Here is a 12182-nt window from a genome sequence, read left to right on the forward strand (position 1 = left end):
CTACATCATCAGCATACATTAGGCACCATGGAATACTACCCTGTAGTTTCGCTGTTATCTGGTCCAAAACTACAGTCGGAAAAACGAAAGAATACCCATGAACGAACATATAAAACACGCTGTATTTTCCTGCCACTGTGTCACACAAAAAATTGGCCAGCACAGGTACATGTAATAATTATTGTTACATGTACTTGCACTGGATAATTTTCTTTGTGACACGGTGACAGGAAAATACAGGGTGTTTTATATGTTCGTTCATGGGTATTCTTTCATTTTTCCGACTGTAATGAGAATAAATAAGGACTAAGCACCGAGCCTTAGTGCAATCCTACTTTCACCTGAAATTTATCAGTCTCTCCCACACCTGTCCTAACACTAGTCGTTACTCCCTCATACATATCTCTCACAATCGTTACATATTCGCCAGGGACTCCTTTCTTATTGAGTGCTCACCACAGAATCTCTCGAGGAACTCTATCATATGCTTTCTCAAGATCAATGAATACCATATGAGCGTTGGTCTCTTTATTCCTGTATATTTTCCATCAGTTGCCTTACAATGAAAATTGCATCTCTTGTTGATCTGCCCTGCATAAAGCCAAATTGATTATCGGATATTTCGGTTTCTTCACGTATCCGTCTATCAATTACTCTCTCCCATATTTTCATGGTGTGGCTAAGTAGTTTTATAGCCCTGTAGTTTGTACATTGTTTTATGTCTCCCTTGTGTTTGTAGACAGGTACTAATATACTGCTTCTCCATTCATCTGGCAATTGTCCAATTTCCATAATTCTATTAAATAGCCTTGCTAGCCAACTTATTCCTGTCTCTCCCAATGCTCTCCATACTACCCCGGTCCGACTGCTTTTCCTTTCTTTATTTTTTTGAAGCGCTTGAGACACTTCCTCGTTTGTTAATCTGGTAACCATTGCTGTTACTGTCTCCGTTAACTCCACAGGCTGTCTTAAATTCTTCATTTAATAAACTGTCAAAATACTTTCTCCATCTCTTTTTGACATCCTTTTCGTGAATTATTATTTTATTATTTTTATCTCGGATACATCTAATCTGACAATCACTCGAAGTGAGCTAATATACTTTTCCTTTTTGTTGCAGTAAACTCAGTGCGACTGAAGGTCTTCGAATTTACAAAAATGGAGAAAACTTCTCTCTTAGGTAATATGAAAACCAAGCAACCACCCGTGGGATCCCCCATCATGAAATCCATCGATCCCAACATCAACAACAAACCCGAATATAACAACGCATGCGGGGACAAGTTACCTGAAGGCCTTATGTCGTTAGATGTAACCGCTGACATAGACGATGAGTACAAAAGTACTCTACTCCTCGACGACAACGAAAACCTTAGGATACATTCGGAAGAGGAATTCCTCAAAGCTTTGAACATTCCACCGAATGAAAAAGTTAAAGTGGTGTCAATTTTCGGAAATACCGGTGACGGGAAATCGTATACGTTAAATAAAGTGTTTTTTGACGGCGAGGAAGTGTTCAAGACCTCTTCTTCGCAGGATTCTTGTACTCTGGGTGTGTGGGCAATGTATAATGCGAAGATGAAGGTGATTTTTGTCGATACTGAAGGATTCTTGGGTAAGTTTAACGATTTTAACACTAGAATGTCTGGCTTAGCATACCTACCTAGAAAGCCGGAAGGGATCATTTTGGCCCCACGTTCTTTAATCAATTAAAACTCAGTTTAAAGAATTTAAATCAACTCTAGACGGTAGAATATCATTTTATTTTTTACTTTTATTGTTTAACATATTCGCTGCCCATCAAAAACATTCTGATCACCATACAATTTGCAGTTTTTGATATTTGCCACACATTGCCTTGTTACAACCGTGGCAATGATTTGAAGTATGATTTCCTTTACAAAATATTTTCAACTGATATTTTTTTCGTTTTTGGATAGTAACAGTGATAGTTGTTGGTAGACCTGGTGTTGCTAGACGTAGTTCCAGATTTCGGGAGACAAGGTATGGGGCCCATAATTCTTCACACAGCCGAAGAATAAACTTACGGAAACTGAGTCTACATCCAGTTATTTCTTTATAAATAATCCATGCATTTATTGCTTCCAAGTCAAGAGTATGATAAAACACGTACATAGGCCATCGTCTTGAAGTTGCTTTTGTAGTATAAAGACGCGTCATTTGGTCCTCTACCCCAACAATTGCATCTTTGTGTTCACTTGTGTTCGCCAACAATTATTGTATCTTTATTACGTACATGATCAGTACCAGGGTACCAGTATAAGGGTAACCATTTACAATAAACATACATAAATATAATTTTATCCATTCGACAGGAATTTGAAAGAAAGGATCGTCGAATTTACCAGAAAACGATAATAACTTACACGGGGCCAGTTTGGCCCCTTTAGACTTCTATGGTAGATTTGTTAAAAAAACCATTAAATAAATTTAGTAAACAATATTTTTTTGTTTTAAATAAGGCTTTGTATCAAAATATTAAAAGTCATAAAATATGAAAATATTATTGCCTCAAATAAAAAAACTACAATAACTTTAAATCGCAAGAGGGGCCAAATTGGCCCCTCCGGCTTTCTAGTGTTAAACGCTTTTCTTCAGTTCAGTTCAATCGTTAGGGTCAAATCTTTAGACGTTAATTTGACTGCCTTTTCTTCAATGCAAATTAATGAAAATTTGCAGACATATGCATTCGCGGGACCAATACACGAATAGTCAATAAAAAAATTTTATGTTTATTAATTGTTTAAATAAAAAAAAAACGATTTTAATGGAAAATGCTTAAATTCTCTTGTTTTTTACAATGTAGAAACTTGAAACTTTTACAGATTGTAGCTAATAGGGAACTTGCACATTTTTTTTATTACATAATAATGTTCAGTTTTGTATAAAAACGAGATTTCCAAAATTTCACGCTTCAAAAACTCATAATAACTTGAAGTACAAATTTAAAGTCTTCTGTATTTTAAAATAGTTCAAACGACCCGTGACGTTACATAGTTTAACTATATGGTTCCGTTTATGGTTATATTTAGGTATATTCTTCTTCTTCTTCTTCTTCTTTAGTTTATTGGCCTCCACCTACTTGGGTATTTAGCCAGCTCGTCGTCGCGGAATAAAGGAAAAATATTTATATTCTAATGACATTTATCGTATGTCATTGTAATAATACACTCACCGGCAGAGAAAACGGGCACCCCAAAAAATGGGTCGTTTTTAATGTCTTGTATTTCCTAAACCTGATGTCCGATTTAAGTAATTTTTTTAATATGTTATAGCCTTATTCTTTATCAATACCGCTGTAATAATATTGTTGCTAGACAGGTACATTGTCATTGTGTACAGGGTGTACGAATCAAACTGTGTTTTTTTCTCAAACTTTGGAACACCCTGTGGAATGTTCTAGCTTTTATAAAATACTAAAATTAAAACCCAACTATAGCCACAGATTTTCTTAACATTCTGTTTTTTTATTCATTCGCTTATGTTGGATAATAAAAAAGTTACGCACTTTAACAACTACCCCTGTTTTTCGTCAATACAGGGTGTTTTTCAATAAGTACGGCAAGCTTTAAGGGATAATTCTGCATGATAAAATAATGACAGTTTGCTTTATAAACTTATGCCCGCAAATACTTCGTTTCTGAGATAGGGGGTGTTGAAATTGTTCTTACAAACTGACGATTTATTTATTGCTCTAAAACGGTTTGTGATATGCAAATGAAATTTGGTAGATTTTAAGAGCTAGTTATTGCGCATTTTTTGGCATACAATTGAGAATTTTATATTCACCATTGGCGTGCATACGGGATATATCTAAAATATTTATACCCGTATTCACGCCAATGGTGAATATAAAATTCTTTCAATTTAAAAGTTTTCAATTTAAAAATCTTTTAGTAATATTTTTAATATTTTTAGTAATATTTTTAATATTTTCAAAATTAATAATTTACTATTAGGATTGAAAACTACTTCGTCTTTCAATGCCAGATGGCGCTAGCCTAGCCACCTACTATCATCACTTCAGTTGCAATGGGTATTGCCCAAACCTCTCGATGCGAATCAGTTAAAATATGGAGAACAGCGCCTACGTTCCTTCCGATGAGAAAATCGCGATTCAAGGGACTGGACTGCACTCCTTATTCTATTGAAAAGTAAGATTGTTTTGCCTTCGCATTGCAACTGAATAAAAATGGTATACATTTTTATTTTATAGTCGTATTACTCCGTAGAGTAACTAGGTGCATTTTTCCGTTGGAACTTTACCAGCTGCAGACGGGGGATGTGAATTGCATAGTGTAGAATTCCTTCCCTCTCGTCTTCACTGCAGCATCCATTTGACTTGCAAATTGTAGAAGTCTTGGAGGTGTCACCAGGAAAGTGTACCAATAAGTTTTCAATTTAAAAATCTTTTAATATTTTTAGTAATATTTTTAATATTTTCAATATTAATAATTTACTATTAGGATTGAAAACTACTTCGTCCATAAAATTCTTAATTGTATGTCAAAAAATGCGCAATAACTACCTCTTAAAATCTACCAAATTTCATTTGCATATCACAAACCGTTTTAGAGAAATAAATAAATCGTCAGTTTGTAAGAACAATTTCAACACCCCCTATCTCGGAAACGAAGCATTTGCGGGCATACGTTTATAAAGCAAACTGTCATTATTTTATCATGCAGAATTACCCCTTAAAGTTTGCCGTACTTATTTAAAAACACCCTGTATTAACGAAAAACAGGGGTAGTTGTTAAAGTGCTTAACTTTTTTATTATCCAACATAAGCGAATGAATAAAAAAACAGAATGTTAAGAAAACCTGAGGCTATAGTCTGGTTATAATTTCAGTATTTTGTAAAAGCTACAACATTCCGCAGGGTGTTCCAAAGTTTGAGAAAAAAACACAGTTTGATTCGTACACCCTGTATACAATGACAATGTACCTGTCTAGCAACAATATTATTACAGCGATATTGATAAAGAATAAGGCTATAACATATTAAAAAAATTACTTAAATCGGACATCAGGTTTAGGAAATACAAGACATTAAAAATGACCCATTTTTTGGGGTGCCCGTTTTCTCTGCCGGTGAGTGTATATACCAGTTTGTTGAGATTGGAGTTTGATATAGTTATTGAAGGAAAGGAAAGAAGGTTTACTAGGGAAAATAAAACCATTTTGTAAAAGTACAAATTTTCTATGAATAGTTCAAACGATCAAAAACACTTGTAACGTCACATAACTGTATTTTCTGCTGACGTCTATAATGTCTAATTTAAAATTATATACAATTTTGTTTACTTTGTTGGTTCCGAATGTAAACAAATAACCTGATGACGTCACGACGCGTTTTGGGCTGGCTGATATAATTTGAATTTTTAATCGTCTTTAGGGGCCAAACGAAAGACAAACAAAACTTTTTTATCGTTGATACATGTTTTAAATTATGTTCTGTTGTGATTTATAACATTTTTTTCGAATTTAAAATTTTACGCAAGTTCCCTATTATATTAACTATACATAATTTCACTTTTTACGTTAATTGGTTACGTTATGCTTCATAAATAAACAATAAAGATTCAAATTTTTTGCCGATTCTGACTACTTTTCATGTTTGTACATCATGTTTATAAAAATCCTAAGCGGCGACGATTTTGAACGCTGATACCTTTGTTTATACAGGGTGTCCCGAAAATATTGGTCATAAATTATACCATAGATTCTGGGGTCAAAAATATGTTGATTGAACCTAACTTACCTTAGTACAAATGAGCACATAAAAAAAGTTAGTCTTTACAAGTTACAAAATGAAAATCAATTTTTTCCAATATTTCGAAAACAATTAGAGATTTTTTATTGACTATTTCACTAGACTGTTTTTAACTGATAAAACGTCATAGCAATGCATCGTTTCCTACTGACAAAACTCCTTAACGACGTGATTTCTCAGCGACAAAATTATGACAGATCCGTCACGAAAGTATCTGGTAATAACAAATAAATAAAGATTATATTTCGTTGATATGGTGCATTAATTGTCTCGTGAAATAGTCTTGTCGAATATCATTCGAGAGAAAATTATTTACCGGCAAAATTTTCTCCTGGTTTCATTCAAGTTCGTTGCCTTTTGGTAATTTTCGCTTATGAAATTTTGACAAAATCACTCGACTGACGTCTCGTGATTTAGGGGAAAGGAGGGCAAGATGGAACGATAGGGCAAGATGGAAATTACCTATAAAACCCGAACTGCGCAATAAAGCGCCCGGATCCACACTCACATAGATGCAGGCGAACCTCTTCCATTTACAAACGACGGCTCAGTCAGTTCAGGTCAGCTAATGAGTGTACACGCTTCCTTCTTATTTTCGCCGTTAAATATTACGCAATTATTGAATTTTTGTGATACTGTTATTTAAACAAGGTGTATAATATTATTATATAAAGTATCTATTAGGTACAGGTTATCTGAAATGATATTTAAATAAGAGAAATAATAAAGCATTTTTAAAATATTGATATTATTATTGGAAAGGTGCATATGGGCAAGATGGAAAATTGCAACTTAGGGCAAGTTGGAAGATAATAGTTGGGCAAAAATAAAAGCAAGGAAATAGGAACCTGCGAGAATAAAAGAAAAAGTAAAGGAAAAGGGACAAAAACAGAAAAAGTTAAAAATATTGTGTAACATTTAGAACAGTCTTCACAAAATGATGTGTTCTGTGTATGTGGTGAACGTTATGTGGAACCGCCCACAGAGGACTGGGTACAATGTCCTGTATGTAATGGTTGGGCACATGGATTGTGTACCGACACAGAAGATGGCAGTTTTATGTGTGTAAACTCTAAAATATAGTGCTTTCCGCTACATTCCATCTTGCCCGAACAAGCTTTCCATCCTGCCCTCAGGGTAAGGGCAAGATGGAATTTTTGACATTATTTGTTAATTACTCATAAAAAAATTCTACTTATTATTAATAATATTTAATGGCTGACTTTTGTAGCTGTATAAGGTCTCTTTCAAGAATGATTAAAATGGAAGTTTTGTATTACGTTGTTTTATATTTTTATACATTATAAAGTTAAGCCTTCCGTCTTGCCCTCCCTTCCCCTAAGTCAAAATTTAATTCGCGAAAATTGCCAGGCAACAAACTTTCATACCAGTCGAAAATATTGCCGGCAAAATTTTCTCTCTTGTGATATTATATACGAAAATAGACATGTGGCATTCACATGGCAGGAGAAACTTAAAAAAAATTATACTGAAATTTGTGCACCCCCATAAAAATTTTATGGGGTATTGTTCCCTTAAACCCCTCCCAAACTTTTGTGTACGTTCCAATTAAATTATTATTGTGGTACCAGTAGTTAAACACAATATTTTTAAAACTTTTTTGCCTCTTAGTCTTTTTTCGATAAACCAGTTTTTGTCGAGATGCGGCTTCTTTTTTAATATGTTTACATAAAAATTGTATGGGGGTTTCGTTCCTTTAAACCCCCTAAATGTTTGGGTACGTTCCAATTAAACTTTTATTGTGGTACCATTAGTTAAACACGGTGTTTTTAAAACTTTTTTGCCTCTTAGTATATTTTCATATTATAAAAATGTAAATTATAGACTTTTCATATTATTACCAGGTCTCTATATTATAATCGTTCTTAACCATATACAAATAGGTGGTGGATTTGACAAATATTCAAAATATCTCGATAAAAACTGGCTTTTCGAGAAAGTACTAAGAGGCAAAAAAGTTTTAAAAACACTGTGTTTAACTATTAATACTTTAACAATAATTTAATATGAACATACACAAAAGTTTAGGGGGGTTTAAGGGAACAAAACCCCCATAAAATTTTTATGTGGTACACAAATTTCACTATAATATTTTGTTAAGATGTTCCTGCCATAGGAATGCCACACGTCTATTTTCAATAAAAAATCTCTAATAGTTTTCGAAATATTGAAAAAAATTGATTTTCATTTCGTAACTTCAAAGGGCTATAACTTTTTTTATGTGCACATCTGTAATAAGGTAAGTTAGGTTCAATCAACATATTTTTGACCCCAAAATCTGTGGTATAATTTATGACCAATCTTTTCGGGACACCCTGTATAAACATCGGCGCTTATTCGTGTCAAATTTCAATACGATACGAAACAAAACCTTAACCAAAAAATTCGTGTTTTTAAAAAGCAATCGGTAGAAACGTTTCGTGGTACAATTAACATTAGAATTCAAAGTTTGTTATGAACCCTTAATGGATGAGTTTAAATAAACAGGGTCTAATAAGTCAGGGTAATAGTAAAGCATTAGAAGATATGGAAAGACTGCAAAAACTGTAATAGGTTTAAAACAAAATAATAATTTTGATTTAAGAAATATATGAAGAATTTACAGAAAATGTACAATGTACGTATCAAATGTTGAAATAAATGCAAAAATATGTATATCATATACATCGTTTTTTTTTTCAACATGACGATATAATATTTTAATGTTTGAAAACTGTAAAGTCGACTTTACACTACATGATTTATCATGTGATTTGTCATATGATTTTTCCCATGACGCGCCGCATGACAATGCTTATGACAAAACGAGCCGTATAAACAATGCAAAATCATATGACAAATCACACAGTGTAAACATGTAAATTTCACTCCATGACCAAATCACATGATAAATCATGTAATGTAAAGTCGACTTAAGACTAAAAAATTTAAAAAAATGAAAAAAAAATTTGACCGAAAGTTTTGCAAAAATGACTCAAAATTAGTTACTTAAATCGTATGTAAAATGTTAAATGAATTGAAAATACGTCTTGCTGACGTCAATACATAGGTTCTATTTTTCTACGTTAAACTTATGGTATCCCCACCCCACGTGCTTAGATATATTTTTATATATAAGTAAACAAATGGAATTCACTAGTTACCACTTTCTTTTGTATCAGTTTATCCAAGGACGCGTCTAAGAGATAACATACCGCTTTTAATAATATTTATTCTTATTTAATCTTATCAACAATGTTTGTTTTTATAACAATGTCAATGGTACCCAAACAGGATTTGCCTATGACATTAAACTTTCGATTTTATATTTTATTATTGGACTTCGTGAGTCCTAGTTGACCGAAGCCAATATTTAACTCTTCACGTAACTTTGCGTCGATTAATGATTTCACTTATTTTGAGTCATTTGTGCGAAACTTCCACGTCATAACTTTTTAACCAGAAATGACGTCAAAACCGGAGCTAAATATTCGAGCTCGACTTTTCAGTATATGTACTATTTCTGCAACTATAATATGCCACTTTCGGTCATAACTTTTTAACCGATGTAAAGAAAACCAGAAATATATATTTATTCTCATCTTCCTCAGTTGCGTCGAATAATATATCGCTTGTACTATTTCGACGACTTTAAAAGAGTACTTCCGGTTGCAACTCTGGACTCCGAAGTCCACGTCAAATTAATACCGATGCAAAAACTCCGACTTATTCCTATCAAACAGGTCCAAACAGTGCCGAGATTCATAAATTCGTTGTTTTTGTTTGCTCTGGGGTGAAGAAACGCGGCACCCATTAGGAAAATAGATTTCTCATACTTAAGATTTATGAATAATATACAGGGTGTTAGTAAATAAGTATGAAAAACTTTAAGGGCTAATTCTACATGAAGAAATAATGCCGGTTTGCTTTATAGATATATGTCCGCAAATGCTTCGTTTCCGAGATACGGGGTGTTGAACTTTTTATTTCAAACTGCCAATTTATTTATTGCTGTAAAACCAGTTGAGCTATGAAAATGAAATTTGGTGAGTTTTAGGAGGTAGTTATTGCGCATTTTTTGACATACAATTAAGAATTTTGTATTCATCATTGGCGAGCATACGTGTAATAGTCTGAATTTTTTTAAAGAAAAAAATAGTACGCCACTGAGATATTTCAAATTAAAAATTATTTTTGAATTCCACGTTTAATTTTTGATAAAAAAAAACCTTTTTTTCACATGGTGCACCGTTTTTATGCAGAAAAATAAAACATCCTGACGCGTATTTTTCATTTCTTAATACATTATTAAGAAATATCCAATATAATAATACTAAACTGGAACAATAACAGAAAATATTATTAATAAGTTTTTAACTAGGTGCAAATCTGCAAGAAATGTTTAAAATGATCTCCTTTACAGGTCATCATCATTTGGCTCTACAACTCTATGTGAGTCTTGGCCGCGTTTACTATTTCCCTCCATTGTTGTCGGTCCTGAGCAGCTATTTCCCATTGCTGTACTCCCATTTTGCGTAGATCGCTGGCTACTGCGTCCTTCCATCTCTTTCTTGGGCGACCAACTGACCTTTTTCCATCGGGCCTTTCCCAGAATGTGGCGTTTAGAAGTCTTTCGTCACTTGATCTTAGCACGTGACCCGCCCATCGTATTCTGTTTGATTTAATGTAGCGTACTATGTTTTCATCTCCGTATATTGTCTGGAGTTCATCATTGTGTCTTCTTCTCCATTCTCCTGTTGTCTCTTCTCTGCAAGGCCCATACATAGTCCGCAGTATCTTTCTTTCAAGTACCAGTAATTTTGTTGTTTCCCGCTGATTCAGAGTCCAGGTTTCGCTTCCGTACGTTATTGTGGGACGAATTATTGTCTTATATACTCTTATTTTTGCTGGTCTTGAGAGTATTTTTGATTTAAGTAGGGTCCTTAACGAGTAATATGCCCTGTTGCCTGCAATAATCCTAGCTGCCACGTCTTTTTCATAGTTATTTCCAGATGTTATGATCGCTCCCAAGTACTTAAATTCTTTGCAGGTAACAGAAAAATTTTATATTCATCGTTGGCGCACGTACGGGTAATGGTCTGAATTTTTTTAAGAAAAAAATAGGACGCCACTGAGATATGTCAAGCTAAAAATAGAAACTTGGTTCAAATACTTTGTAAACGTTAAGATGTTTTATTTTTTTGCATAAAAACGGCACCGCATATGAAAAAAGGCAAGAAAGATTTTTTGTCGTAAATTGAACCAGCAATTCAAAAATGATTTTTAATTTGACATATCTCAGTGGAGTACTATTTTTTTCTTAAAAAATTTAGACCATTACCCGTACGTGCGCCAATGATGAATATAAAATTCTTCTGTAACGTCTAAAGGAGGTCATTTTTAACATGTGTTGTAGCTCTGCACCTAGTTAAAAACTTAGTAATATTTTCTGTTATTGTTGCAGTTTATTATTATTATATTAGATATTTCTTAATAATGTAATAACAAATGAAAAATACGCGTCAAGATGTTTTATTTTTCTGCATAAAAACGGTGCACCATGTAAAAAAAAGGCAAGAAAAGTTTTTTATCAAAAATTATGGAATTCAAAAATAATTTTTAATTTGAAATATCTCAGTGGCGTACTATTTTTTTCTTTAAAAAAATTCAGACTATTACCCGTATGCGCGCCAATGATGAATACAAAATTCTTAATTGTATGTCAAAAAATGCGCAATAACTCGTAAAACTCACCAAATTTTATACTCAACTGGTCTTAGAGCAATAGTTAAATTTGCAGTGTGAAATAAAAATTTCAACACCCCGTATCTCGGAAACGAAGGATTTGCGGACATATGTTTATAGAGCAAACCGGCATTATTTCTTCATGTAGAATTAGCCCTTAAAGTTTTTCATACTTATTTACTAACACCCTGTATAATAGTGAAAGCACTACCCTTTGATAATATAACAATAAAAACGAGCGGTTCGTTTATATACGAATTTATTTGTACAACTTTACAGATCGAATTTATCTTATACACTAACTTTAAAATAACACCGTGCGCTGCTTAAATAGTGAACAGGTTCTTTTCTAGAAATTTCTGCCCATCTCTAGTTGTTGCACGACCTGCCGTACATTGTGGAACACTCTACCCCTCACAACACCGCATCGATCCTTCGATAGCTACATTCCAACACCTTCGAGTTCGGAACCGTTATACGGGGGTCGGTCAAAAGTTATCTTTTGTTACAATATATTTAAAGTTTAGAGTGTCAGCTATCAATAAAAAATTTCAATGTTCTTTCGATGATTTCGGGAATAACTGCATCACTTGGCCTTCTAGAGCGCGTCTGAATTCACTAAACCATCGTTTAATGGTTG

The 12182-nt window shown here is 33.4% G+C and overlaps 1 protein-coding gene across 4 annotated transcripts in view; it reads left to right on the forward strand.

The window, feature by feature from the left end:
* The window catches only part of LOC114328824 (zinc finger FYVE domain-containing protein 1), a 54491-nt gene that overhangs the window by 14940 nt on the left and 27369 nt on the right, over positions 1–12182 (forward strand). For all 4 annotated transcript variants that reach the window (XM_050647812.1, XM_050647813.1, XM_050647814.1 and 1 more), the window contains exon 2: positions 1121–1615. In XM_050647812.1, the coding sequence (XP_050503769.1) occupies positions 1121–1615 (495 nt within the window). The remainder of the gene's footprint in view (positions 1–1120; positions 1616–12182) is intronic.

The sequence above is a fragment of the Diabrotica virgifera genome, chromosome 3, assembly GCF_917563875.1.
Source record: "Diabrotica virgifera virgifera chromosome 3, PGI_DIABVI_V3a".
Classification (NCBI taxonomy): domain Eukaryota; kingdom Metazoa; phylum Arthropoda; class Insecta; order Coleoptera; family Chrysomelidae; genus Diabrotica; species Diabrotica virgifera.